At 41.0% G+C, this 27,855-nt stretch overlaps 1 protein-coding gene across 1 annotated transcript in view; it reads left to right on the top strand.

The window, feature by feature from the left end:
• Nucleotides 1–27,855, top strand: part of SCGN (secretagogin, EF-hand calcium binding protein) — a gene marked incomplete at both ends in the record, with an annotated part of 43,316 nt that overhangs the window by 8,987 nt on the left and 6,474 nt on the right. Inside the window, 7 exons of the mRNA XM_084227938.1 lie at nucleotides 1,790–1,879; nucleotides 10,938–10,994; nucleotides 11,410–11,487; nucleotides 25,261–25,316; nucleotides 26,648–26,693; nucleotides 26,953–27,012; nucleotides 27,706–27,774. Of these exons, the coding sequence (XP_084084064.1) occupies nucleotides 1,790–1,879; nucleotides 10,938–10,994; nucleotides 11,410–11,487; nucleotides 25,261–25,316; nucleotides 26,648–26,693; nucleotides 26,953–27,012; nucleotides 27,706–27,774 (456 nt within the window). The remainder of the gene's footprint in view (nucleotides 1–1,789; nucleotides 1,880–10,937; nucleotides 10,995–11,409; nucleotides 11,488–25,260; nucleotides 25,317–26,647; nucleotides 26,694–26,952; nucleotides 27,013–27,705; nucleotides 27,775–27,855) is intronic.

Raw genomic sequence — 27,855 nt, 5'->3', positions numbered from 1 at the left:
GTGTTTCCATTCATGTCTTCCAAGACCCTGGTGCAAGTCCAAGGCCAAGAAGCAAGTGCAGCTTCTTCACAGGTCTTTCTGCTCCATGTGCCTCCTCCAGGGCTTCTCGAACTCCTTCCTTCCTTCTTCCCTGTCTTCTCCGACTTCTCCTCCCTGCTCAGCTCTACCCTTCCTTGAGTGGGTCAGGGAACCTTGACCCTACCTTTTCTATGGATATTACACTGTTACAGATCCACCCTAAGCCATCAATTGCATGCTGCATGGTGCTGCCTCCCATTAGTAAAAGGAGGAAATTTATATGTAGCTGAGGATTGGCACGAGAATTTAAAGAGATGCTAAATGAAAGCGCATTGCCAATGCCTGCCAGGTAGAAGCTACTCAATATCTGATAGCTGTTATTATCCATGTTCAGTGTCCTTGAGCTGACCCATATCCAATGAGATTATGACTGGGAGAATGGGCTAATTTTCCTTACAATTCACCAAGAGTTGCTTTGGACTCATTTTGTGGCATTGAGGGAACTACCTGGTTATAGAACAATTGGAAATTGTCATTGTTCGTGGAAGCCAACTTGGAGAGCAGGTGGTATATTCTGCAATGTCATAGGTTTGGCAATGAACCCAATCAAGCACAACGACATGCTGAAACAAGTGTTAGAATAACATAGGGGAAGAGGATAGTCCCTTTGTTCATGGGAGTGAGTGAAGTAAATCAATAGACAGTGCTCACATAGAAAGCTGGATGTTTGAACTGAACCCATGAGTGTAGTCTAGAGACACTAAAATGTGAAAGAATAAAAATAGTCAACATTCAAGAATCAAGCCAGACAACAATCTCTACAGTATTCAACTAATATAGCACAGAAGTTAAAAGTGTGGGCTTAGTTGAACTCCTGACTCCCCAACTTAACTCCATAACTAAGTCAAATTCCTTCACTTTGTGTAGCCTAGTTCCTTAGCTAATGAATAATAAGAATAATGGGGTGTCATGTATTTGATAAGTTGTTATTAGGATGAAGTGATATGTAAGAGTTTAGAACAATGAATTCATGGCACATGTCAGAATTACTTACTATTATTTTCTATTATTACTATAGAGTTAATTTAATATTGGAAACTCTTAGAATAGTACTTGGAAAATACTCACACATGTACTATATAGGATGAGTAGATTATGAGCTCATGGAAGGCAGATAAACAGTGTTTCATATATAGTGGGGGTGCAATACTCTTTGAAAGAATCAGTGAATCTAAAATGATAAGTGCACAGAACTGCAATCTGGGCTCCCCATGCTTAGCCACTCAAATCTTTCTGACTTATAATATATAACACCATGCCTTTAGCCCAGGGAGCACTGACTAGTGTTGTTGACTATTTATTTATTTTACTTCTAAGATGAATGTGTTGTCTTTATGTATAGTCTTTATTTTAGAGTTTCAGTTGAATATATAATATATAATATAATTTCTCCTTCTTGGTAAACTACGGCTATAATAAGTAAATCTATGCAGACTATGATTAAACTAATGAAAAATTATCCTTGTTACTGAAAAAAGTATTCCCATTCTACAAATTAAGATTTGAGCAATTTTATGTGCCAGAGACTTAATATAGCATGAGAAATGATAAGTGCAATGAAGAAATAGAAAACAGGAAGAGGATAAGGAGTATTTGGATGCCCAGTGTTAATCAGAGTAGCCAAAGAAGACCTCACTGAGAAGGTGACATTTGAATAAAGATTCGAAGAAGTACTAGACCATGAAGCTACTTGTTCTCCCCATTTCTTTAGCTTGCCAGCCTGTTCTTATCTGAAGATGAAAACTTTCTCCTGTTCTTTCGCCAAGAATCCCCCTTGGACAGCAGCGTAGAGTTTATGCAGGTAAGTGTTTGGTTGTGTCTCTGTAGAGGAAAAGGATTGAGAAGAGACTAGGATGCTGGTCACCAGTTACAGCAGCCACCGTCCCTGCCTGGTCCCCAAGCTACCACATGCTCCTGAGCTAACAATCTCCTATATCCTGGATGAGAGGAAAGTTTAGACTGGCCCAGGCAGGTACGCTGTCCAAGGAATAGTGGGATGGAAGGCCAGGGAAAACTCAGAGCACATGCCCTGGGAAGCCCTGTGGCGCTCTGGTGAACAACTGCCTTTTGAGAATGCTGTCTAGACATCTAGACGCCATGCAAAACTTCTTTTTAAATGTTGTCAACTCATTCTAATTTTGAAGGCACAGTACAGTCAAACATGACTTATCAGTTTTCCGATCCAGGCAGCAGATCTGTTTGCAATCATTGTGTTTGAGTAAAGGCTAAAGATAGAATCAATGACTATAGCCTAAAGATAGAATCAATATTCTAAAGATAGAATCTATCTCATAGCCTCTAGCTTTTACTATCTGTAAGTGGAAAAACCCCAGGGAAGACATAGAAAGGTTTCTCCAGGGCCACAGAGGCCAAATCAAGATAGATGCTGCATCCAGGTTCCCATTCTGGAAACTGTTACAAATCCTGATTTAGGAGATAGTCATTTAGCAACCTTCTGTACTAAATATTTATTTCCCTCTGGCCAAATGAAAGTCATCTACTATGAGTGAACACTGAAGAAATTTGAATGAATAATACATATATGCTGATAACCAAAGAGATGCAAATTAAAAACAAGTAATTTTTACCAAAATTGTGTCAGGGTGCAAAAAAAAAATCATCTCATACTCCTCTGGGGTTTTCTCAGGCTGGACAAGTAATTGAAATAGCATCAGACTAGTTAGCAAAGTAAAAGCAATCAATTTATTAATTCACATATGTGGGCGTCCCCTGGTCGCGCAGCGATTGAGCGCTGGGCTTGGAAGCTGCCCGCAGCCTCTGCAGTGCTGGTTCAATCCCTGGCCACTGGCGAGGGTCCCACATGGTGTGCAGACCTCTCCTGCCACCCGCTGCTCCCCTCAGCAGTGTATTTTGTCCATCTGCCTGCTCTTCTCTCCTCTCTGACTCTGGTGAATTCTCTCACCCTCCTGCACTTCTGACTGTACCCAGTGCTTGTATAAATAAATAAATAAATAAATCTTTTAAAAAAAATACACATATGTGATACCGAATGCCTTGGCCAGTGAAAGGAAAGAGTTTGAGGACAAAGCAGCAGAATCCTTTCTGAAAGACCACCGTAGTCCTGCTCTTTGGCAGAGGACAGGGATATTCATCCAGAGTTGCAAGGGAGTAAGAAAGGGGAAGGGGCATGGGCAAGAGTCAGCCTCTCATCCTTGTGACAGAAGCCTCTGGAGAGTTTCTGGGGAGATTTAATTTGGCGCCAGCTTGCTTTCACTGTCATCTGGTGGGACAGAGAGAGACAAATGCTTCATTTTGGTGTATGGAGAATTGCCAGCGTTGTAAATTATAAAGAATATGGAGCAGATGAGTAATGTTTTTCCTGAGTTTGGGGACCTAGGGCATCAAGGACAGAGAAGGGGAGACTTCACCTGACAGACAAGAAGGGGGTGCGCTGACTCTTAGCCTGAGAGTAAAGATGAGGTTCTTAGATGGTGAAAGTGTGTTCACTGATAATCCTGGGGAACCCTTTGTTGCATTTCAGTGAAGCAAAGGCAGATGCTTAGGATATGACAATCTCTTTTGATTAAGGAAAGTTGAAGGACTTAAGCAAGAACAGAAACTTTTAGCCTTGGGGCCCTCACTATCAACTGAAAACAATCTACATTTTTAAGGTAATGATCATAGGCCTCATATGCTCACTGGGCTTTGTTTGGCCTCTACTTCCATGCCAGCTTGACAAGAGGCCTGCTCTGGGCCTATTGAGAAAAGCCTATCTGACCCCACATTAGTAAGATTTTAAAAGGATCAACAAAAAAAAAATGCAGGGCTGGCAGGGAAGCTCTAAGAATGTGGCTCATTCTTGTCAGTAGGCATGCATATTGGAATAATTTTATGGAAAGCAATTTTGCAAAAATGTAATCAGGATCTTTTAAAATTACATTGTCCAGCGTTAATTAAAAATATCTTTACCCTTTTGCTTAATACTACTTCTCCAGGCATCTATCTTAAGGATATACTCAGAGAGGTAGGCAAACTTTTGTACAAGGTTCATTAAACATTGCAATGTTACTTGTAATTAAACCCAAAAATAACATAAATGTTTAATAATGAAGGAAACATTAGTCAAATCATGATAAATTTGTGATTCTTTCATTCACTCCACAAATATTTCCAAAACCTACAGTGTAGTGTGTTAGGGGTTGTTCTAGGTGATGGAGGGTAAGAGTAGAAAATTTAGGATGGAGGCATCACGGGACCAGAAACTGAAGGTGAGGTTAGAAATGATTAGCATTTTTTTTTAAATTATTTATTCATGCATACAAGAACTGGGGTATAGGCCAGAGGTGTGGAGGAGGGGTGGTGGTGGTGGTGAGAGGATTCACCAGAGACAGAGTGGGGAGAAGAACAGGCAGACTGACTGAAATACACTGCTGAGGGGAGCAGCCGGCAAGACAGGAGAGGTCTGCTGTGCCTTGTGGATAGCTCCCTGGCCAGCCGGGGATCGAACTCATACTGCAGAGGCTGCAGATAGCTTCATAGTGCTGTGCCTAACCCTTTGTGCCACCAGGGAGGCCCTGATTAACATAGTTGTTAAATAAGCCATAGAAATGAAAACTTCTTAGGCCCCAAGTGCTGTAGCAAGTATCAGACTGCTATAGAAAGTATCCCAAGGCTCAGACCAGAGGTGAGGCTATGGAGATTGAGATCCATCATAGAAAACCACCAGTCCTTACAAATCAAGGTTGTTCTCTATAATGGCCTTAATTACACCTTATAAGTAATTAATTTAACAATAGATATTCTACAAAGGAATAGGTGCAGCTCTGCCCACCTATGACTATGCATGGGCCCTTTTCCCCTCTTCCTAATAAACCTGTCCTTTAAAATGTAACCTTTGCCTGCCTGTGTCTTTGTGAATGTCTTCCTCGCTTGGGTAGACTTCCTATGTGCCACTGAAAAGGGAACTCTGCCAAAACTTCTCTCAGGGTAACCAAAGGACCCTACTCCCTGAACCCTACACCTCTTTAAAGTGACATCACTAGGTACTGGCGATTCAGGACATAAAAGCCCCCTTGTGGATCATTATTCATCACTAAAGATCAAATTACCTATGAATCCTTAATGACATGGAGAGAAATAAAATGTTAAGAAATGAAACTGTATATTGTCAGGGCACAAAAGAAAACATCCTGTCCACCCTCTGGTTTCTTCTTGGGCTAGATGAGTCATCAAAACAGCATCAGAGGGATGAACAAAGGAGAAGCAATCAACTTAATGACATATGTATGGAGAATGTATAGGGCCAAATTCTAAATGCTGGAGCAGACCAGGAATATTTATCCTGCTTTTGGGGAGCTGGGCATCGAGGACAGAGAGGGGGAGACTTCAGATGACAGACAAGTCATTTACTGAGAGTAAAGAGGAGATTCTTAGAGATGGAACAATTTGACTGATTAACCTAGAACTGGGTGAGACTACGCCCCCAAACTACATTTTTCTAGGTCATAAAAAGGGGAGCAGTGGTTGTTTTTTGGATTAGGAAAAGGGAGAAGTTTAGGACATAGAGATTTCTTTTTTTGATTAGGATTAGGGAGGGTCAAAGAGTTGGGGCAAAAACAGAAGCTGCTCCTAGCCTTCAGGGCCCTCACTTCAGGGCTCTCAACTCAAAACAAGCTGCCTTAAGTAAGGATCATAGACCTTGGGGGCTCACAGTGCCTTCATTGACCCCAACTTTCCACACCAAGATGATGGAGGCCTATCTGGGCTTATTGAGAAAAGCCTACTAGATCCTTTTTGGGAAACTGAACTCACAAAATGCAATATGATCTTAGCTTTATTTAAAAAATGTTTCACCCTAACACCTGCACAAATAAGACAGTAGGAAAAATGCAAAGAAGTTAAAAACTGGTTGTTTTGAATGCTAGAATTTTAGGTGATTTTCATATTGTTTTTATGTTCATATTTTCCAATTGTTCATAGAATCACAAAAACAAGCAATTTTAAATGACATTTTCAAAGTAATTTTAACTGCATCTAAAATAACTACAGAAATACTTTCTGTTAACCTATTTTTTTTTAATGATTTATTTATTTATGTAAGCACTGGGTACTGTCAGAAGCACGGGAGAGTGAGAGAATTCACCAGAGCAGGAGAGGTCTACGGGCTAGGGATCAAACCGGCGCTGTAGAGGCCGTGGACAGCTTCGCAACCCAGCACTCAACCGCTGCTTCGCAACCCAGCACTCAACCACTGCGCCCGGGGAGGCCCTTGTTTGTCTATTAACAAAGACTGCTCATGAATATTTGTGGCCATGGAACCCATCTGCCTTCACTTTTGTTTTAGCAGGGGTTCAAATCTGTTAAGAAAGCAAAGGGGCTTCTTCATTTGTTTTTCTTTCTTTAATTGAGGTATAACATGTCATATGTCATAGGATGGTAGAGAACAGAACTTGTGGATTTATTGATTTACCCTGCTAAGGGAAGCAAGAGGTAAGACATGAGAGGCCTGCTGTACCCAGAGTGAGGATCCTTAGGATCTTTTTCTACTCCTGGCATCATTGATTGGTTAGGGTGATTAGTCTTGGGTTTGTCCTGACTGATGACATGAATTACCATAATGGATCCTTAGCTCTTAGATCATCAGTCCCACCCACTCCCTTAATCCATTCCAGCTTCCCAAACTGCCTGCTGGGCAAGCAATGGGGCATAGTTGTAAATGTAGTGATAATACCGTGACATAATTGACACATGATGATTGGTTTTGGTGTATTAAATAATGATTCGATATTTGTACACAATGCAGAAAGATTACCAAAGTCTAAGTTAATGTCTGTCCCTATAGCTACTTAAAATTTTTTTCTTGGGCCTCCCCGGTGGCGCAGTGGTTGGATGCTGGGTTGCAAAGCTGCCCGCAGCCTCTGCAGTGCCGGTTCGATCCCTGGCTGCTCCCCGGCCACCGGAGGAGGGTCCCACATGGTGCGGAGGCCTCTCTTGCTGCCCGCTGCTCCCCTCAGCAGTGTACTTCAGTCCTTCTGCCTGCTCTGGTGAATTCTCTCACCCTCCCGCGCTTCTGACTGTACCCAGTGCTTATATAAATAAATAAATAAATAAACAAATCTTAAAAAAAAAAAAAAGATATTTTTCTTGTGATTCTTGTGAACTCTAAGAGTTCTCATCAAATATGCAATGCAATATTATTAACTATAGTCACCATGCTGCATATAACATCCCCATGATGTATTTATTTTATAACTGGAAGTTTGTACCTTTTCAGTCACCCATCACCACCTGCAACCACCAATCTGTTGTCTGTATCTGAGTTTAGTTTTTTTCATTTATTTCAGATTCCACAAACAAGTGAAATCATATGGTATTTGTCATTCTCAGTGTGACTCATTTCACAGCATAAATGCCCTCAAGGCCCATCTACTTTGCTGCAATTGGCAAGATTTCATTCCTTTAGACAATTTTAAATGAAAATAATAGACCACCCAAATGTCTAGATAATACAGCTTCCAATTTAGTTTCTCATTTATATAATAGAAATATGATAGAAAGAAAACATAGAAATGATACCCCAGATTACCTCTGGGGTAGGAATTTCTGGAAATTATAGTTTTCTTCTTTTTGTTTTTCATTAATTTTGTCAAAGAATATGAGCTTTTAGAGTCAGAAAAAATAATTAAAAAGTTAGATAATCTGGTTTCATATCGCATAAATCTTTTCCCCTTTAAAATGTTAGGATACATGTTGTCTTAAATAATCTTGAAAAAAGGAAAAGAAAATGGCATTATGGAGTTTTTTTAAAACTTACTCCGTTCTTTTTCTTTCTTGTTAGCTTGTCAATTTTGTCTGTATTCAAAGAAATACCATAGATTCTTGAATTCCTTTTTAAAATTAAATGTTATACCTATTATGTATTTTCAGAAATTCTGTGTTAATGTCTTTACTTTTCAATTGCAGGAACTTAAGACATTTTACTTCTAACACACCAGCTTATATGCCATAATTGTTAAGGTTATCAGTTCTACCCTGTCTTCTTACCTGCAAAAATCTTATACAGTTAAATTTGTTTCAGTTCATGCACGTTTCCCAGTGTCATCCTTCCTTCTGTAGCTCAGATTTTCCTTTTTCATATTCTTCTTTTCTAGTATATATCATTCACCAAGAATATGTTAGAAATAAACCCTGGTTTTGTTTGCCTGGAAATCTCTTCGCTTCAGTCCTTTAAAGGCCAGCTGAATATTCACATAAAAATCTTGACCACCCAATGGCTTATTTGTAGTAAAATTCAACATAATTTAGATGGAAAATGATGTCGGTTTGGAGAGATATTGGGTCCAGAGAGCAGGGTCCTTGGGTTATTTCTGGGAAAACCCTCACCAGACCTCCCCTTTCAGCAGCACATGCCGAGTTTCCCCATGAGGTAGAGACATTTAGTAATTCTGAAAGGGTAGGTTAACTATAAAATGGAAAAGCAAAGCAACAGACACTTGCATAGTCACACAAGTGAGTAATAAGTGCTGTGTTTGAAGGGGACAGCCTTGGGGTTTTTTTATCATCTTCTTTCTGTGGGGATGGGACTACTCCTTGTGGAATTGCTAATTGTTGTTAATTATTTCTAGGGTGTAAGTAGGTAGAATTGAAAGGACTGGAGAGTCTCTGTAATGGCCCTCAATCTCCATATCCTCACCTTTGGTCTAGCTCTTGGGATCTATAGAGGTCTGAAGTTTGCTATCAGTTGGTGCTTAAAGAATGTCTTTATTTGGTTTGACTAGGTAGATTTGAAAGGACCTGTGATTCTTCATAATGGTCCTCAGTCGTCATATCCCTTCCCCCAATCTGTGCTCCAGAGTTTTTCTACAGCTTATTTAATCACTGTTAATCATTTCTACCCCCACCTCCATTTTCTGGTCTGTGGCAGCAGTTTCTGGTCTTGTGAATGCCTCCTTCCCAAATTTTCTACTCTTAGCCTCCATCAGAAATTGTTTGAAGAATTGCATGAAAAAAGCATGCAGAAGTGCTGTAGACATGAAATTCTCATTCTTGGATTTGGTATATCCACATCATAGAAGTTAGAATAAAAATCACATTAAACAAGTTGATTTTGTCTATATGGATAAATTCAGGCAGAAATGTAGGTGACGGACTGAAAGGGACCAGGTTTCTGATGCTTCTCACCAATACCAGCATCAGCATCAATGCCTCCCACTCCTTCTGCAGGGTCAGCAGCCAGGACCCTGACTGTGATCTGTAATGAAGGGCCCTGCAGTTGATGACTCAGCTAACCCATCCTTCCTCTATGAAAATTTGGTCAATGGAAAAACAATACTTTGTGATACTTTTTCACTTTGGATGGTGTTGTGGGAAGAAAATCAGAATGAGGCTGGAGGCTTGGGGGTGAAAGAATTCACCAGAGGCAGTATAGAGAGCAGAACAGGTAGATTTATTGAAATACCCTGCTGAGGGGAGCAGTGGGCAAGCTGGAATAAGTCTGCCCACTAAGGAAGATTTGAGGCTCTCTTTCATACGGTTTTCGCGGGCTTTCTAACTTGGGGCGCCACTTTGCACCAGTATCTGCTGGGTGTCTGGTCTCAGGTGCTGGCCTTTGACACAGTAGCATATTCTGGCCTCTGCTTCTGCATTCCTGGAGCTGAGCTGGTTCTTCTAGTTGTGGTGGTGGGTTTTATGACCATGCCCCCAAGGCATTCCCTTATCTAGTCCAGCCTCCCAATCCTGCCTGCTGGGTCAGGAGTAGGAGATAGTTTTTAACCTTATTCTATTGTACCCTGATACATAGGAATTAGGGAACTTGCCAGCTGGTGAGGCTTGCATGTGGAACCATGCGAGGTGGAGGAAATGACACCACTTATTAAGGAAAGAAGTCCAGGGTGTCCTTAAAACTATTCAGCTATTCTGTCTTCCAAGTTGGTAATTGTATCTTCAGTAGATAAGTTGTTCTCCCACAATGAAAGTGTTGGCTTGTCACTTTTAGTCTCTTTACCCAGAATTGAAGTCACACAGGCAAGATTCCTTAGGGGCCTCTTCTCCAACACATTTTATATTTGAGGGGTTCACCCCATTAATGAGTTATGCCCATTTGGTATTTTAGTTTTATGCAGGTGCCTCGGTTTGACTTCCCCACTTGCCTAGGTGCTGGGATTTGTCTCCTGTTTACCACACACAGTTTCCCGATAAAGCAGCAGGCAGAGTTGCAGAGATCAGCACATGTACCTGGGATGAGGTTTATCCTGAATCTCGATCCTATGTCACCACTGCGTTTGTGCTTTCCTACCTTGTGGGCCTCACTTAGCAGTCCTCACTTTCTTTCCAGCTGAGATACACAGCAGATTGTCCATTAACATTGTTCTGTTCAATGTCAATTCATTTTGTTATAAAGTAGACAAGAAAAACTATTCCCTACTGATGTTGAGTGAAATGACATTTTCTGAGGACCTGCTTTCCATATAGGTTGTTTTGCCTAAAGTCACAGTTCCAAAGAGTCTATCCATGACATTAAGTGATAATTTACTGTGTATTCACAGAGTTATGTTTGGAGTATCCTGCATTTTTAGGTATTTGATACAGAGAAGATTTCTTAGTTTACCATATTGCCCCAAGTTGAAGTCCAGCTCATTTTGAGCTTCCCCCAAATCCTTCTAAGTGCCTGCATTGTACATCTTCCCAACTAACTCCCAGTGTATACAATGATTCATTTCTAGTGAGTTTGGCCCAAAAAATTGCTGTCACCAGAGAAAGCCTAAAACTCCCCATGCAAGTCTTATTTGCACCTCGTTAGGTATGGGTTTCAGATGTGATGTGGAACCACAGTAGAGAGCAACCTGAGTCAATCCCCAGTTTCTGAGATCAAATGATTTATTGGCTTTTGTGTATTTCAGATTTGGCGTAAATATGATGCTGACAGCAGTGGCTTTATATCAGCTGCCGAGCTTCGTGTAAGTGTTGCTGGGAACTGCTGCTGGGTAAGGGTGAGCTTGTCCATCACTGGGAAATTGATTTATGTGTATCACAAGTTTAATTTCAGTGGGCCCAAGAAACATGGACTTGAATTTGTTACTTAAAAAATATATATTGATGTTTAGAAGATTTAGAAAGTACAGGTGATCTTGTTCTCTCTGGGAAAGAGAAATAATTGGGGATTTATGATAGCTTGTTCATGCCTGGCCATTCTCTTGGTTTCAAGCGGTCTCTTCAAACAGTGACAGCCCTCCATTCTTGGACTTACTGCTTGCTATAAGAATTTTATTTCCTCTTTTTAAAAAATGAACCACCCTTCTGAAAATGAGCCTCAAGATCTTTGTGAGTTATTTGCTCTCTACATAAAATGTGAATCTTCTCGTCTGGTCACAGAACTTCCTCCGAGATCTGTTCCTTCACCAGGAAAAGGCCATTTCTGAGGTCAAGCTGGAAGAATATACTGGTACTATGGTAAGTAATCGAGTAGTGTGATCTCCATGCGGGCAGCTCCCCCTGGACTCCTCAGGGCCCAGAAACAGTGTCTGGTACAGTGTAGGTGCTCAATAGGAGCTTGGAGACTGAATAAACACACACAAAAGAAAACTCAGTTCTGGAAAACATTGTCTAAATTTAAGCTGCATTGTCAAAATTTGAGTTTGAGTTGCATATATATGAGACAGAAAACTATTCACCTGTCCATGGGGAGACCAGAAAGTTTGATCAACAGTAGTTTTCTAAGCACCAGGCTAATGACCTCCATGCTAATCAAAGAATCACAGAAGTAAGTAAACATGGACCCAGACAGTCAGAGGAAAACATATGGGATCCTACCTCTTGCTATAGTGAATGATTTTACTGATGTTGTCTGTTGATTTGGAGCAGTTGAGAATCAAAGATTCAGGAGATGTGTGTCCGACTCTGCCACTGATTAGGTGCATGGACTTGGAGAATTGTCGAGCCTCTTAACTTTATTTTTTTCATCTGTAAAATGGGGATGAAAAAGCTGAGCTCTCCTGGTTTCAACCTTGGATGCTTCTGGCTCTTTCTCTGGACTCTGACTCCTGTGAATGTTACCCTCACTGAAGGGCACAGTCCAGACTGTCCTCCATAGGAAGAAAGTGCACTTGACCGTGATAACTTATAAGTGACCTGGACAGCAGAAAAACTGGTGCCAAGCCAGTGTCAAACCCTAAGACAGGATCTCAATCAAGGAAATAATTCACTATGTTTTAATAGTTCACAAAATGGTGTTTGAAATCCAGAATAAGTATGTGCTCAGCAGTAAAGAGTGAAGTGGGGAATCCCCTAGAAGCAAGAAGCCAGTTCCCAGCTACAGGGAAATCTCTAGGTTCCTTTGGACCTAGTTCTACTGAAACCCTCTAACAGAATAAATAATATGAAAAAGGAAATGAGACTGGGACTCCTGGGAACAGACTATCAAGAAGATTGTTTCCCTCCCTGGCATTGATTTAACATAATACTAGCAAAGGGTGCTGTTATCTCTAATTTTTTTTAATCATAAAACATGCACTACACCAATACAAATGCTTACATCTAGAATCCCCAGCACGTTTCTTGTATTACTTTTAATACCTTTGACTCTGAGGCTTCCTCACTTCCTCCCACCTCCAACTATAATACTAAACCATTCCTTACTGACATCTTACTTAGCTCAGCTGTTTCCCCCCGGTTCCTGCTTGTCCTTCAAAATTCAGTTAGACATTATCTTGCCCTAGAAATTCTTCCATAACCTTTTTGATAGTGGGTCCAAGTGCTCTGTCTGTGACCCTGTAGTTTGATGGGCATATAATTGGCTTATCACATTCAACTCATTGGCCACTACTCACTGCACACCTGCTACGCCCCAGGCATGATTCTAGTCACTGGGAATTCAGCTTGAGTGAAACAAAGGAGAGACTGACACGCAATGATAAACATAATAAATTATATAACACAATAGAGGGTAGCAAGTGTGGTGGAGAAAAATTAAAATGTAGAGCGAGCAGGAGATGGCAGTGCCATCAGGGTGGTTAGGATGGCCACACACAGGGTGCGAGAGGCTGGCCAGGTAGGATTTTAAGAAGATGATATTGAGAAAGACCAAGAGTAATGCAAGCAGAACCCCTGGGGCAGGACCAGGGGTTTTTTAGGTCATGATGAGAAGTTGGGGCTTTAGTCTAAGTGAGGTGGAGCCATCAGTGTGTTTGAAGCAAAGGATGTTGATCTGGCTGTTGTGTTAGAAAGAGCTGAAAAAGAAGAAGTAAGGAAGGTCTATTCAGAGACTATGGCCTCACAGGTGACCATGCAGGTAACCATGCAGGTGACTATGCAGGTGAGAGAGCTGGAGCTCTGCACCTAGTGGGGTAACAGAAGAGAGAAGAGCTGGATATATATTGAAAATGGGATCGATAGGATTTTCTGATCAATCAGTTGGGACCCCAGCATGATGCTGACACTATTTCTGAGTCCTGTGCTTCACCAGCCTGTGACTCCTCAAGGTCAAGGGACCAACATATGATCTGTGTACTTAGTCCTCATCAAGGCCTGGTGCACAGGTGGCTACTTAATACAAACTATCTGAACTGAATTTTTAGTTGTTACCTAGAAGCCACTTATGAATAAGCCAAGGCAACATCAGTCCAGTGTCAGTGTTTCTTGTGAACCTTAAGCCCCATTATGGCTCTTGCTGCTCTTTGGGAGTCCTAATAGATTGCATATTTTACCATTTTTGCGCAGACCCAACTTTACTCAAACAATGTATCGGAATTCTCCCCCACCACCCATAACGCTTTTATTTTATTTATTTATTTATTTATTTATTTTTTTGTTCACATAGTTTTTATTTTTTTTTGCATCAAGTTGTTTATTTATTTATTTATTTATTTTTTAATTAATACATTTTATTTTTATATTCCCCATACAATTGCAATCCCCCCATTCTGAACCCAATCCCTCCCCTCCCGCCCTCACCCCCCAAAAAGTGTCTCTGGTTCATAGTTTTTGTTGATTTTGATTTTCACTTTCTTATAGTTATTCATTTTCCTGGTCCCTTATTTAAGTTTTCTAGATTCCTGCTATGAGTGAGAATATCCGGTATTTTTCTTTTTCTTTTTGGCTTATTTCACTGAGCATGATCCCTTCCAGCATCATCCATGTTGCTGCAAATTGCATGTGTTTATCTTTTTTGAATGCTGAGTAATATTCCATGGTATATATGTACCACATCTTCTTGATCCAGTCATCTATTTTTGGGCATTTGGGCTGTTTCCAAAGCTTAGCTATTGTAAACAGTGCTGCTATAAACATAGGGGTGCAGGTGTTCTTTGGAATTGATGTTTCTGTGTCCTTTGGGTAAATACCTAGGAGTGGAATTGCTGGATCCTGTGGAAGCTCTATGTTTAGTAGGTCCAGAAATCTCCTGGCGAGGTTGTGGAGAAAAAGGAACTCTTCTGCACTGTTGGTGGGAGTGCAAACTGGTCCATAACGCTTTTAAAACCAGATCTTCCAGTGTGCCTGGAAATGAAAAGCTCAGTCTTCTCTGACTCTTACTGGTGCTCTACATTGCAGAGAGTCAACCAGAGGGATCCCATGAAGCACTGGGTCTGAGGCTGCCATGCTGAGCGGGGACACCACACAGAGAAAGAGAGAGAGAGAGAGAGAGAGAGAGAGAGAGAGAGAGAGAGAGAGAGAGAGAGAGAGAGAGAGAGGTTGGAGCAGCTAGCTGATGATCAGAGTTAGTAGGAGCAGGAAAGAGAGAAACCAAGGCTGGAGTGAGAACTAGAGCTAGAGACAGCTGAGGACAGAGAGCAGAGCATATCAGAGCAGGTCAAGCCCCTGGGATTCAAAATTCAGATCCCTGGGTTCCTCTTCTTAGGTTAAGTTTGAGATGCTTTTTCTGGGCTAAGTGTACGGGCTCAAAGTAATCCCGAAACATCCCATCAAACCCTCTCTTAATGCTTTCCTCTATGGTTAGAATATGGTTACTTCATACAGAGTTCATTTAGGGAGAGCCTGCCAAAGGGGATGTAGTGCCTGCCCTATGGAGTCCTCCAATGGAAAATTTGGTAAAGGAGGGAAATGAGCAAAAATTGACTCAGTGCTTCTCTGTTGCCCTCACTGTGTGTTATCACTGTCATAGAATAGCAACTAATAATTAGAAATTGAGTTCAGCTTTGCCTTTAGTTCTTAAAGAGTACTATCTCACCTTGAGTTCCAATTGAAATATTTTTTGAAAAGCTTCCCTGATTTTTCAAAAATAAAGATTTATTTATGCATACAAGAGCTGGGGTACAGGCCAGAGGTGTGTGTGGGGGGGGTGAGAGGATTCACCAGAGACAAAGTGGGGAACAGAACAGGCAGATTGACCGAAATTCACTGCTGAGGGGAGCAGCAGGCAAGTCAGGAGAGGTCTTCTGCCACGTGGGCAGTTCCCTGGCTGGGGATTGAAGTCATGCTGTGGTGGCTGTGGATAGCTTCATAGGTTGCCTCTTAACCCCTTGTGCCACCAGGGAGGCCCTGAATTTTCAAAAATAAGATAGACTACAATGAAGCAGCAATTCTAGAGTGTCAATAAAGGCATTAAGGAGGAGGTCAGTTGATATAGTCCAAGTTCAATTGTTTCAATTTCTCTTATCCACTGAATACAGGGCTTTTTATGTTTATTGAGGGGTATTTTATGTTTTCACAGCAATAGTGGCCACTTTGTGTTCAGTCCTGTGCAAAGCACTTTTTCAAACAGGTTTGAGCCTATAACCCCTAAAAGAAATTCAGTTATAAACTGACTTTACCTTCATTTTTAAAAAGCTTAAAAATACTAAAAAATAAAAAAGCAAGCATCTTAGTTGATTCTTACAAGAACACTTATGATCTAAATATTTAATTAGTTTTTTTCATAGACTTAATTTTTCAGGGAAGTTTTTGATTCACAGCAAAACTGAGTGGAGGATATGGAGAGTTTCCACATCACTCCTGCTCCCACTCATGCTTAATCAGTCCTACCAGCAACACCCCCACCAGAGGGCTGTATTTGCTACAGTCAAGGAAATCACATTGATACATGTAACTGTCACCCAAAGTTAAAAGTTAACCTTAGGATTCACTCCTAGTGTTGTGCACTTTTTGGGTGTGAACACATTTAATGTGTGTATGTATGTCTATGTATATAATATATAATTAGACATTACCATGTATAAATTCATAATGTGTCCACTACTGCAGTATCCTGCAGAGTATTTCTCTGTCCAAGAATCCTGTGTTCTGTCTCTTTGTATCTCCCCACAAGGCTTGGCAACCACTGATCTTTTATTGTTTCTATAATTCTGCCTTTTCACAAATTGCCATGTAGTTGGAATCATACTGTATGTAGACTTTTAGGTTGGCTTCTCTCATTTCTAATATGCATTTACATTTCATAAATATTTTTTCATGGCTTGATAGCTCACTTTTTTGTATTTATTTCCTTATATAATATTTTTAATGAATTATACCATTGTTTTATACCCTGGTTTAAACTCCCATTTTACAAATAAAAAGCATTGAGGATTACAGATTTAAACAGATCAAATATGATAATTGTGGCATGGAAGTTCCGATCCAAATCTGTCTCCAAAGCTATATTTTCAGTCATAACATTCAGATATGAATGTCTAAATGCTGAATTATTAGCTAGAAGCTTTACAGGAGGGAGAGTAAAATTTTATTGGGGGATCAAGAATAGATCTGAGGAAGGAATAGATCTGAGGAATAGATCTGATCAAGAATAGATCAAAAGCAAGGTAAGGACAGGCCATTTCAGAAGATTTGGATTCTCTTAATATTTTGAAAAATAAGATCATACAGGAGCTCTGATAGCCCCAACAGAATTTTGCTACCCAGGAAAATCAATTTTTCGCTTCATGAGGTCTCTAAAAATCCTAAGAACTTGCATCTTATTTAGCCCCAAATAGGAAATAAATTAATGAAAGACAATGGGGAAAGATTCCACAAGATAGTTCTGGAGAAGAAAGGGGTTAAATTTGGGAAGGAAAACAAGAAAGAGTGAATTTGGCCACATAAAACCTCAGTGGTCCCCTCATGCAAAAGACCCCTAAGTGGAAACTGTCTGGTAGAGACCCAGGCAGTTCAGAAGGTCAGTGCTGAAGAAAGGTCATGCCCAACAGCCCAGCAGCCCATGTTGCCAGAGCTCTTCTCTCTGTTGCCTTCAGTATCATCTTCTGCAATTTTTACCAAACTTAGGCTGATAGTGCCCTGTGCTGGAGAAAATCTGGCAATGTGCATTTTTTGATAACTTTGAGCTTAGATCCAGAAGTTTCAAGTCCTGAGAAGTAGCTGAGGGGAGTCAGTGATCTACAGCTTTGGATATTCTAGAAGGAGAACTGTACAGGGAGCCAGGCTGTCCTGTTTTTCTGTGTCTATGCCATTGCTAAGAACTTGTGGTTCTTTTGCTCATGTGCACTGCAGTTAAACCTCATTTTTTAATCCAAATTGTCCTGTCAGTATAGATCTGTAATCAAACACCAAAAGGCCCCTCCCTGGTTCTTTATGCAGAGGTGATACGTAGGTGTTTGAGGAACGTGGCAAAAGGGTTTCCATACAAAAATTGCAGTTGATCAGAAGACTAGAGGACTTTACTGAGATTTTGGCTGATCTATTTCATTTTTTGTCCTTAAATTATAAAGGTGACAATGATCAGATTTCTGAATTGGACTATAGTTTTGCTTTTATTTTTTTTTTAATTTTTTGCATTTCCCTACTGACTATTGGCTGGATTACCTATTGGAAGCTCAATAGTCTCAATAAATAAATAAATAAATAAATAAATAAATAAATAAATAAATAAACAAACAAAAAACAAAAAAACTTCAAGACTTCTAAGACCTGAGCTCTAACTAAATGATTTATCAAGTGTGAAATCCCCTTCCTGCTGCTTTAATCACTTTTTACTGAGTAATGGACACAGTCATGGCACTATAAAGATTAGGTTCCAAGGTTTTGCATCAAATGCTTTACTTAAGAGATGTAATCCACTAAATGAATTCAAATGAATCCAAATAAGGATTGGCACATTTGAGAGCAGTCTGAAACACGAACAATGAACAAGTCAGGGTAGAACACGCAATCATAAAAGTTGACGTCTACTGAGCTTCCCTTATTCAATTAATGTCCTGGGTGAAAGAAGAAACAGTCTATTAACAAAATCCAATTATGACATCTAATTGAAAAGTGCTGTCAACACCCAGCAGGGGGAAAGATTAGCTGACTGAATAGAATATTATTAGATAATATTGAGCTTTTAAAAATGTAAGCTAATCAATGTGAGAGATAGGAAGTTCACCCACCTAATTAGCACTTGGAACTTGAATTATTGTAAACCAAATTTAAATCAGAGACTCTGGCAGACAAAGAGACTTATAGGAAGTTAAGCTTGTCCCCATCCTCAATCCTGGTTCTGGCTTTCGTCCTTTGTACCTTGATTAAAACATCTGTCTTCCCCTATGTTTTCTTCACTAGATCTAGGCATTCACCTCTGATCCACCTCACCCTGAGACATGTCCCAGCTCAGGCTTGACATAGCTCTCCTGTGTCCACACTCACTCTACTGGCGATCAAAACTCTCATGATTCTAATACTGGGTGAAGGTGATGCCCCACAGCTTATTTTTATTTTTTTTATGATTTGTTGTTTACAGCATTGTTCATTTTTTTAAAAAAGATTTATTTATTCATGCATACAGGAACCAGGGTGCAGGCCAGATGCGCGGGAGGGTAAGAGGTTTCACCAGAGACAGAGCATGGAGCAGAACAGGCAGATTAATTGAAATACACTGCTGAGGGGAACAGCGGGTGAGACAGGAGAGGTCTACCGTGCCATGTGGGATTCTCACCAGCCGACGGGGGGATCGAACCCATTCTGCAGAGGCTGTGGACAGCTTCATAGCGCTGCACTTAACCTCCTGCACCACCAGGGGAGGCTCCATCATTGTTCATTTTTAAACAATAGAACTTCCTTCACCAATGCACCTGTGCACCGTCACCACAGTCCCCTGTGCTCCTCCCACCCTCCCTCTGACCCTTCTCCCTCCTCCTCCCCTGCAGGATGTCTCTGGTTTATAATTGTCTGGGTTTTTTTTTTTTGTTTGTTTGTTTTTTGTTGTTGTTGTGTTTTGTACTGTTATTATTTTTTCCCCTGATGACTTATTTGGTTCCCCTACATTCCTCCTATAAGTGAAACCATCCAGTATTTTTCCTTTTCCTCCTGGCTTATTTCACTGAGCATAATTCCTTCTAGCTCCAGCCACACAGTTTAAACCTGACTCAGACCTCTTCTCTGAAATTCTTGGTTACCCACTATGCTTCTCAAACTTGGCGTGTCTACAGTTGAGATTCTCACCTTTCCCTGCAAACCTGATTGATGGAGTATGCTGAGTAACTCTACCATTTCGGAGGGGGGGTCTCTTGCCTGAGGAACAGGAACTATTATAAAGAGAAACTATTATTAAATTTTAAGGAGTTTGTCTGTAAGACATGCAGTTCCATTTTAGGGGGATTTTATAGAATTTGTTATGCAGTTAGTGTCCAAAAATATGTAGACTAGCCTGAGTTCAAGTCTTGGGGAAGCAATGGTAGAAGTGAGAATAGTAATTAAGGGCCTATCAGTTACATTCAAAAATAGGTCCTTCAGGGCCTCCCTGGTGGCACAGTGGTTGAGCGCTGGGTTGCGAGGAAGCTGCCCGCAGTCTCTGCAGCAGTGGTTCGATCCCCGGCTGCCAGGGAGGGTCCCACATGGCGCGCAGACCTCTCCTGCCGCCCGTTGCTCCCCTCAGCAGTGTACTTCGTCACTCTGCCTGTTCTACTCTTTGCTCTGGCTCTGGTGAATTCTCTCACCCTCCTGTGCCTCTGACTATACCCAGTGCTTGTGTAAATAAATAAATAAATCTTTAAAAAACAAAAACAAAAATAGGTCCTTCAGAATGGAAGCTTTCCACACCACTATCACCTCAAGTGCCACAACCACCAATGTCAAGAAGGAGGGAAAACCTAGGCCTATTATTTCTTGCTTTGTATTCAGGGCTAGGAAAAATGACAGGAAATGACTATATGAGTATGAAACCAGTGAAAATTTACAGTATACTGTTTCAGTTTCTTTTTTTTGAAAATTTATTTATTTTTGCATAGAAGAACTGGGGTATAGGTGAGACATGCAGGGCATGAGAGGATTCACCAGAGACAGAGTGGGGAGCAGAACAGGCAGATCTACTGAAATACACTGTTGAGGGGAGCAGCGGGCAAGACAGGAGAGGTCTGCTATTTCATATGTGGGTTAGCTCCCTTGCCGGGGATCAAACTCAGGCCATAGGTGTGATAGTGTGGAGACTTAACCCCTAGGCCACTAGGGCAGCCCCTGTTTCAGTTTCTTTAAGAAAATTCAAATTCTTTGAGAAAGTTTGCATTTCTTCAAGAAAATTCACTGAGGTTTGAGGAGAATTCACATCAACTTTTGTTTATTTTCTCAGGAAAAGAAGGGCAACTAGAAATGCCATTTTATCATATCTTTGGCCTAATATATGACACCAGATGTTTTATTTCATAACCACACAAGTGAATCAAATTAACCCTGAGATACACAGACTCTATAAAGTTAAGAGCCTGGTTTTATGGAAAGAGTTTGGTGACAGAGCTTAAATTCAAATCTTGCTACTTTCTGAGACAAATTACTTTAATCTTTCTAAATTCCCATTTCTTTCTGAGTGACAAGCAGACATTTCTTACGTTATAAAAGTGTTATGAACATTAAATGAAAAACATAGAAAATATTGAGTGCTTTAAAAATGGTGACTATGAGAGGATTAAAAATTAGGAAGCCTTTATATCCCAAGTGAATATGCTAACCCTTCAAAATTCACTAGAGATGATACTTCTGAAGATATATATTTACAATCAACTTTCTTAGTCCCTGGGGCCATAAGTTATTAAGTGCCTACTCTTCCTTACCACTTATAAATTGGTAATTTTCTGAGATTTTTTTTTTAAATCAAGTTTAGGGCCTCCCTGGTGGTGCAGGGGTTAAGTCTCAGTGCTATCAAGCTTTCACCAGCCACTGCAGCATGAGTTCTATCCCTGGTCAGGGAGTTACCCACATGGCACAGCAGACAACTCCTACCTTGCCCGCTGTTCCCCTCAGCAGTGTATTTTGGCAGATCCACCTTTTCTGCTCCCTGCTCTCCTGTTCTGTCTCTGATGAATCCTCTCACCCCGTGCACCTCTGGCCTGTACCCCAGTTCTTGCATGCATGCATAAATAAATATTTTTATAAAAATGAAGTTTGTTTTTTTTTAAAGATTTATTTATTTATTTATACAAGCACTGGGTACAGTCAGAAGCGCGGGAGGGTGAGAGAATTCACCAGAGCCAGAGCAGGGGGCAGAACAGGAAGACTGACGAAGTACACTGCTGAGGGGAGCAGCGGGCGGCAGGAGAGGTCTGCGCGCCATGTGGGACCCTCGCCCGGCGGCCGGGGATCGAGCCAGCACTGCAGAGGCTGCGGGCAGCCTTGCAACCCAGCGCTCAACCGCTGCCACTGGGGAGGCCCTAAAAATTAAGTTTAGAGGAGAAAAATTCCTGGTAAATTCATTAAGCTGGATCAGTTACCAGCTACTAATACACTGTTTCAATTTTTTTTTTTTTTTTTTTGGTGGAAGGGACCCAGGTGTGGGTTTCAGTGAAAGCACATATGATAGTGTTGTGGGGCATGGGCATTACCTGATGTGAGGGTTCTGAATACTCTTTGCAACTGTTTGGTGGGCAAACAGCTTCGCTTCAGGAGATACTGACCACCCATGCCAAGGAGGAGGGCAGAGTTTGGTGTTACTGAAATCCCCAGGTTCCCAAGAACCCCGTTCTGCCATCAGCCACACTGGAACCTGCTCTGAAGGACTGTTTGCTGGTTCTACCCAGAAAAACTCTAAGCCTCACTCTTGCTTCCCTTTGATTGCTCTGACAAAGTCATGACTGAATATTCAGAACTGGATGGGAGCTACAGCATCATGTAAACTACCAGACTGTAGGATTCCAGAACAACCTTGGGTGCAGAGGCAATGCTGCAGGAGCAAGAGGGAGTCTGGAAGCATAGGCCCCAGCCTTTTCCCATCTACTACCTGGACAGCTCCCTTTCTTTGCTGTTTATACCATGCAGTGTTTCATTTCCTTGGATAAGGAAGGTTTTGACATGATCTACATGGTACACGGCAAGGCGAGGGGCTCCCCAGGACACCCAAACTTGCTTACTCTAAGTAGGTTCTGCCAACCGCTGGATCAAGACAAAACATACTCTAGTGTATAAGACCTTCAAAGGAAAGGAACTTTAATACAATTAGTGTGCAATAAAGAAAAGGGAAAGAATAGATAAAATTGTTTCCCCATGAAGCACCCAAAGTTACCCATCCCCTTGTGGGTTAATGCCCAGCCAAACAGGGTTGGCCCACGGCAGGGCTACCAAGGCCTGAAAGCCTGCCACAAGTCTAAGGCACCTCTTGGTAGGGAAAAATAAGAAAGGGGTAGAAGAGGCCAGGCAAGTCTGGAAGGAAAAGAATAAAATCACAGTAAAGGGAAAGGCTGCCACTGTTAACCTCTCCATGGCTCTCACCCACATCTGTTTTAAGTGTCTCCTTCCATGTCTTCCAAGGCCCTGGTACAAGTCCAAGGCTGAGAAGCAAACTCAGCTACTTTACATGTCTCTCTGCTCCATGTGCCTCCTCCAGGTTTCCTTCTGGGCTCTCCATCTTTCCTCCTCCGTTCCCACAGTCTCCTTTCCAGGTTTACCTCATTGCTGCTCAACTCCACCTTACTTGGGTGGGGCAGGCAACCTGAAACCTCTTGTTACCCTGGGAACCACCCTGTTACAGACACAATTAGAACTGAAGAAGCTGGGGCTCCCTGGTGTCGCAAGGGATTGAGACATAACCTATGAAGCTATCTGCAGCCTCTGCAGCATGAATTCTATTCTCTGCCGGCCAGGGAGCAACCCACATGGTATAGCAGACCTTTCCTGGCTCAGTCGCTGCTCCGCTCAGCAGTGTATTTCAGTCAATCTGCCTGTTCTGCTCCCCACTCTGTCTCTGGTGGATAATCTCACCCCCCACACCTCTGGCCTGTACCCCAGTTCTTTTATGCATATATAAATAACTCTTTAGAAAAGGGGGGAAAAAACTGAGTGGAGAGATCATCCAACTTGCTTAATGTTACACAAAGTCTCATTCCTGGCCTGGTGTAATAGTCTGTTCCTAGCTTCCATGACTATGGATATTCTTTACAGTGACACAGGCTCTTGTAAATTAAAACAACAGTTATAGGGAAGGACATGTAATATCTACCTCTGTGTGTACACGCACCAGAATGGGAAGCTTAAGCCAATGATTTTTTTTTTTGTGTGTGATTCTGATTTTTGAGTGGACCACATATTCAATTTTCAGATGGGTAGAAGCATAATTTACCACAGTTCTTCCCAAAGCCAGCTTTCAGCAAAGGACTTTTTTCCCTTGGAGTAGATTTGCACAGCAGTAGAGAAGGGCCCGGGTCTTTCAAGGTGATCTGTTTGTTTAAAGTTCAACATAATCTAGCTCTCTATTAAGATAGAACCTGTGATAATGATGGTGTCACAGAAAATAACTCCTGGCTCAATCAATGGCAATAGAGTTTAAGTTTAAGGGGCATGGTTGACTGTTTAGTATAATCAAATGTATAAAAATATGTTTGGATAGATTTGGTCATTGTATTTTTTAATATCAAAGTTGGCAGAGAATGGACTTTAAATTAATTTCAAATATTAAAAATAAACTGAATTTAGAGGGTGAGGAAGAAGGGGGGACTGCTGGTTTTTTTTGTATTTTTAAATTTTTTTTAGAGATTTACTTATGCATACAAGACCTGGGGTACAGGCCAGAGATGCAGGGGGTGAGAGGATTCACCAGAGACAGTGGGGAACAGAACAGGCAGATTGACTGAAATACACTGCTGGGGAGAGCAGCGGGTGAGTCAGAAGAGGTCTGCTGCACTACCTGGGCTGCTCCCCGGCCGGCTGGGGATTGAACTTGTGCTGCAGAGGCTGCAGATTGCTTAGTGCAGTGCTTAACCCCTTGCGCCAGGGAGATCCCCGCTGTGTTTTTAAATGAAAAAATTTGTTGTATATGATTTCAGTCTTATCTCACTTCCTGTTTGTCCCAGTGGAGCCTCTCTGTATAGATGCACTCAGAGATATTCTGCAGCATTGAGATGTGAAGTTGCAAAATTTACACACACCACAACTCATATCTGCCAAGAAATGTATCTCCTCTATTTTCCCTAATCCAATCTGATCTTCCCAACTTTACCTTTTAGTCCTATCTTGTTTAAAGCTTAGTATGATCTTGTGAACACTCTTTGGATAGTGCTAAGTCCCTCTATAAAAGGAAAAGAAAAGCTCAGCCTCTTAGCTTTCTCAATCATCTTTATTCAACTCAGACTGTTCGCCAAAAACATCAAAGTGAGGAAGGAGAAGAAGGCGGCTTATGGGACCTCATTATGGAGGGGAGGAATTGAAGTCCCTGGACACAATCTTCTTACTCTTCTGATTTCCAAGGTGATGCCTGTTGACCAGTCAGTTGCCGCTGCCTCTCTGACATTGATGGTTGAAATCTGTGATGAACTAAGAATCCATGCTCTTCAATCCTTCTGGTCCCATCTGGAAGTCTAGGCTACCTCAGCAGCATCCTTTGACTCCAGCTGGATGCAGACCACAAATTCTCTGCCACATTCTCCTTCCAGCCTGTTGACTGCTTCTCTGTTCTGACATCATCTTATACATAAATAACAAATTCCCATGGAATGTCCATTGGCTCTTGACTTAGCATTCAGGTCCCTGGGTGCCTAGAATGTCTTGGGAAAACCAAGCCATAAAAACTCTCTCTACTCAGTGTTGTCCTTCCTCAACTAGTGCTCTTCCTCTGGAATCCTCTTTCCCACGGACTTAGGTCACACATCTATCCACTCTCCTATCTCTGCAGCTCTCTCCCTTCCTATAATCAATACTTCTAGGCCAGAGAGGGAAGATTTTCCCATATAGCATATCTTTTTCAACTACTTTTGCTGTCATGGAACAATAATATTTGGATATGAATCAGCTTCAGTCAGAAGAGGAACTTGCTTGAATGGTTTACACAATGAGTTCTCGTTACAAGTATTTCCTACAATCATTTCTTCTCCTGCATTCCAGATGAAGATCTTTGACAAAAATAAAGATGGTCGGTTGGATCTTAATGACTTGGCAAGGTGAGTGGCATGGAGATGGTGTCATAGATTCAGAAACGTCTTTATGGGGGTCGATGATATGACAGAGATCAAGTCTTGCCTGAAATCCTAAAGTCAAGCTGCACCTTAATGATAAGCCATAGTGGTTCAGAATCTTTGGGGAGGGGGCAATAGATCCTTTTGTGAAGATAATAAAATCTCTTCTCCCACAAAAATGAGCAAAGTTTTCATAAACTTTTATGTATGGGTCATGGGTGATGATTCCTCATAGGGGCCCCATGACCAAAAAAAAATCCTCAATTCCACTTACTACCTATGGGATTGTTGAGCAGTTAGTCCAAGGTGAAGGGCAATTGAGCTGAGTCCAGCTGCACACTGTGGTCTTTGAGTGTTGGAATGTCCTGCATGGGACCTAGTGCTGGAAGCCTAGAAATGAAGTGGCCCAGATCTTGCAAAAGTGCTGTCTGTGATTCTGATGTGACACATGATAAGCATGTCAACATGTTATCTGACCACAAGAAATATAGGTCCCCTAAGGAAATGATGTGTAATATTTTTTCTTTTTGTTTTTAAACTTTTTATTTTAAAACTTTTAATTTTAAGTAATTTATTTTTCTATTCATTTTCCTTTATTTTTTTCACAGTATATGATTTCTCCCCTTATGTGTGGTCACCATAGTTTTCCCACCAACTAAGAGCTCACAGTCCTCAACCATACTCCACTGTACCCTCCATTACCCCTGTTTTCTACTCTCCTCCAATCCCTCCCCTTCTTTCCCCCTTCCTGTCTCAGATATACAGTCTGCTTTTTAAGGGTCAGTCTTATAGTTTGTTTTTGATCCTTTTAGTTTCTCTAGATTCCACATATAAGTGAAACCATATAGTATTTATCTTTCTCCTTCTGGCTCACTTTCCTTAGAATAATTCCTTCCAGTTCCAACCTTGTTGCCACAAATGGCATGAGTTTATCTATTTTGATTGCTGAGTAGTATCCCATTGTGTAGACAGACCACATCTTCTTCATCCACTCATCTGTTCTGGAGCATTTAGGTTGTTTCTATAACTTGGCTATTATAAATAGTGCTGCAATAACATAGGAGTCAGGTTTCCTTTCAAATTCATGTTTTTGTGCTCTTTGGAGAGATACCTAGGAGTGTAACTGCTGGGTCATATGTCAGATATATTTTAAAAAATTTTATAATTATATATCACTATTTTTCAAACACCTACCCTATTCTGCAGTATCACCCAGAAGTTGCCTGCTCTTTCCTCACATCGGAATTGTGAATTTGATTGTTAACTGGGTGCTGAAAGATCATCATGCAGCTTAATTTTCTTTTCATTTTATTTAGGATTCTGGCTCTTCAGGAAAACTTCCTTCTTCAGTTTAAAATGGATGTAAGTAGTGACATTTCTCTTGTATTTCTCTTGATGAGTTTGTCTTTCATGTTTCTCCATAGATCTGAGGCAAAGGGAAGAAAGGAAGACATCTAATTGTCTAGCCTTTACCTTATCTAGACAGACAAGGCTCAGGGGTGGAATCAAGAGATTAAGGGTCATTGACTCAATGTTTTTTTAAGTTCTCCAGAACACTGGAAGATTCGCAACACTGAAGTTTCACATTGCTGGATTGATGTGCTATTTTCTCTGTACACAGGCTTGTTCCACTGAAGAAAGGAAGAGGGACTTTGAGAAAATTTTTGCCCATTATGATGTTGTAAGTCTGCCTCTTCATCTTGTGCTGGCTGTTTTATAGTAGGAAGCTAGTTTAGCCCCTATATGGGGACATCTTACTCAAAGACTCTCAATTTATATGATAAATAGCAGGTTGAAAAAAATAAAGGTTTTATGTATAGACCCAGAAATAATTCTAATATGCTCACACCATCTGAATCCTTTGATTGAAAATAATATTTTCAGTAATCATAAAATCACTGCTAAATCACAAAGCAATGATGAAGTCAATCTTTCCTTCAAAGATTCAGTATAATGTGCAATTGACACTTGTCTTAATTGAAGCTTGATATTTGGGGAGAAAATAAACTCAGCATGTCATGTTAATGCTATTTGCCAAAGTTGCAAAACTCAAAAACTACGGCTTCTTAGCAGTAGTGACATGCCTTTACGTGGAAGGAGTTATTTACAGTGGATTCTTTTAATTTTTGTGGAACATTTACATCTTGAACAGAGAACGTAAATTGGAACATGCCATTCCTGAACTCATTTGTGGTCAAAAAGGGATACCAATTCAGTTTATTTGCCTAATTTATCTTTAACTTTTTGACTTAATAAAGTGACATTTAGTTAATTGATCTTTCAGAGTAAAATGGAAGCAAAAGTGACATTTGGTTAATTGATCTTTCAGAGTAAAACTGGTGCAAAAGTGACATTTGATTAATTGATCTTTCAGAGTAAAACTGGAGCGCTGGAAGGCCCTGAAGTTGATGGGTTTGTCAAAGACATGATGGAGCTTGTACAGGTGACTTCATGGGGCTGAGGACATGGTTCCCATCATGGATTGGCATTGCCATTTGGCTGAATTCATTATCTATTTTTGGGA

Source organism: Talpa europaea (genome assembly GCF_964194135.1).
Source record: "Talpa europaea genome assembly, chromosome: 2".
NCBI lineage: Eukaryota > Metazoa > Chordata > Mammalia > Eulipotyphla > Talpidae > Talpa > Talpa europaea.
The sequence above is the reverse complement of the archived record's forward strand: the minus strand, read 5'-3'. Positions and strand labels throughout refer to the sequence as shown.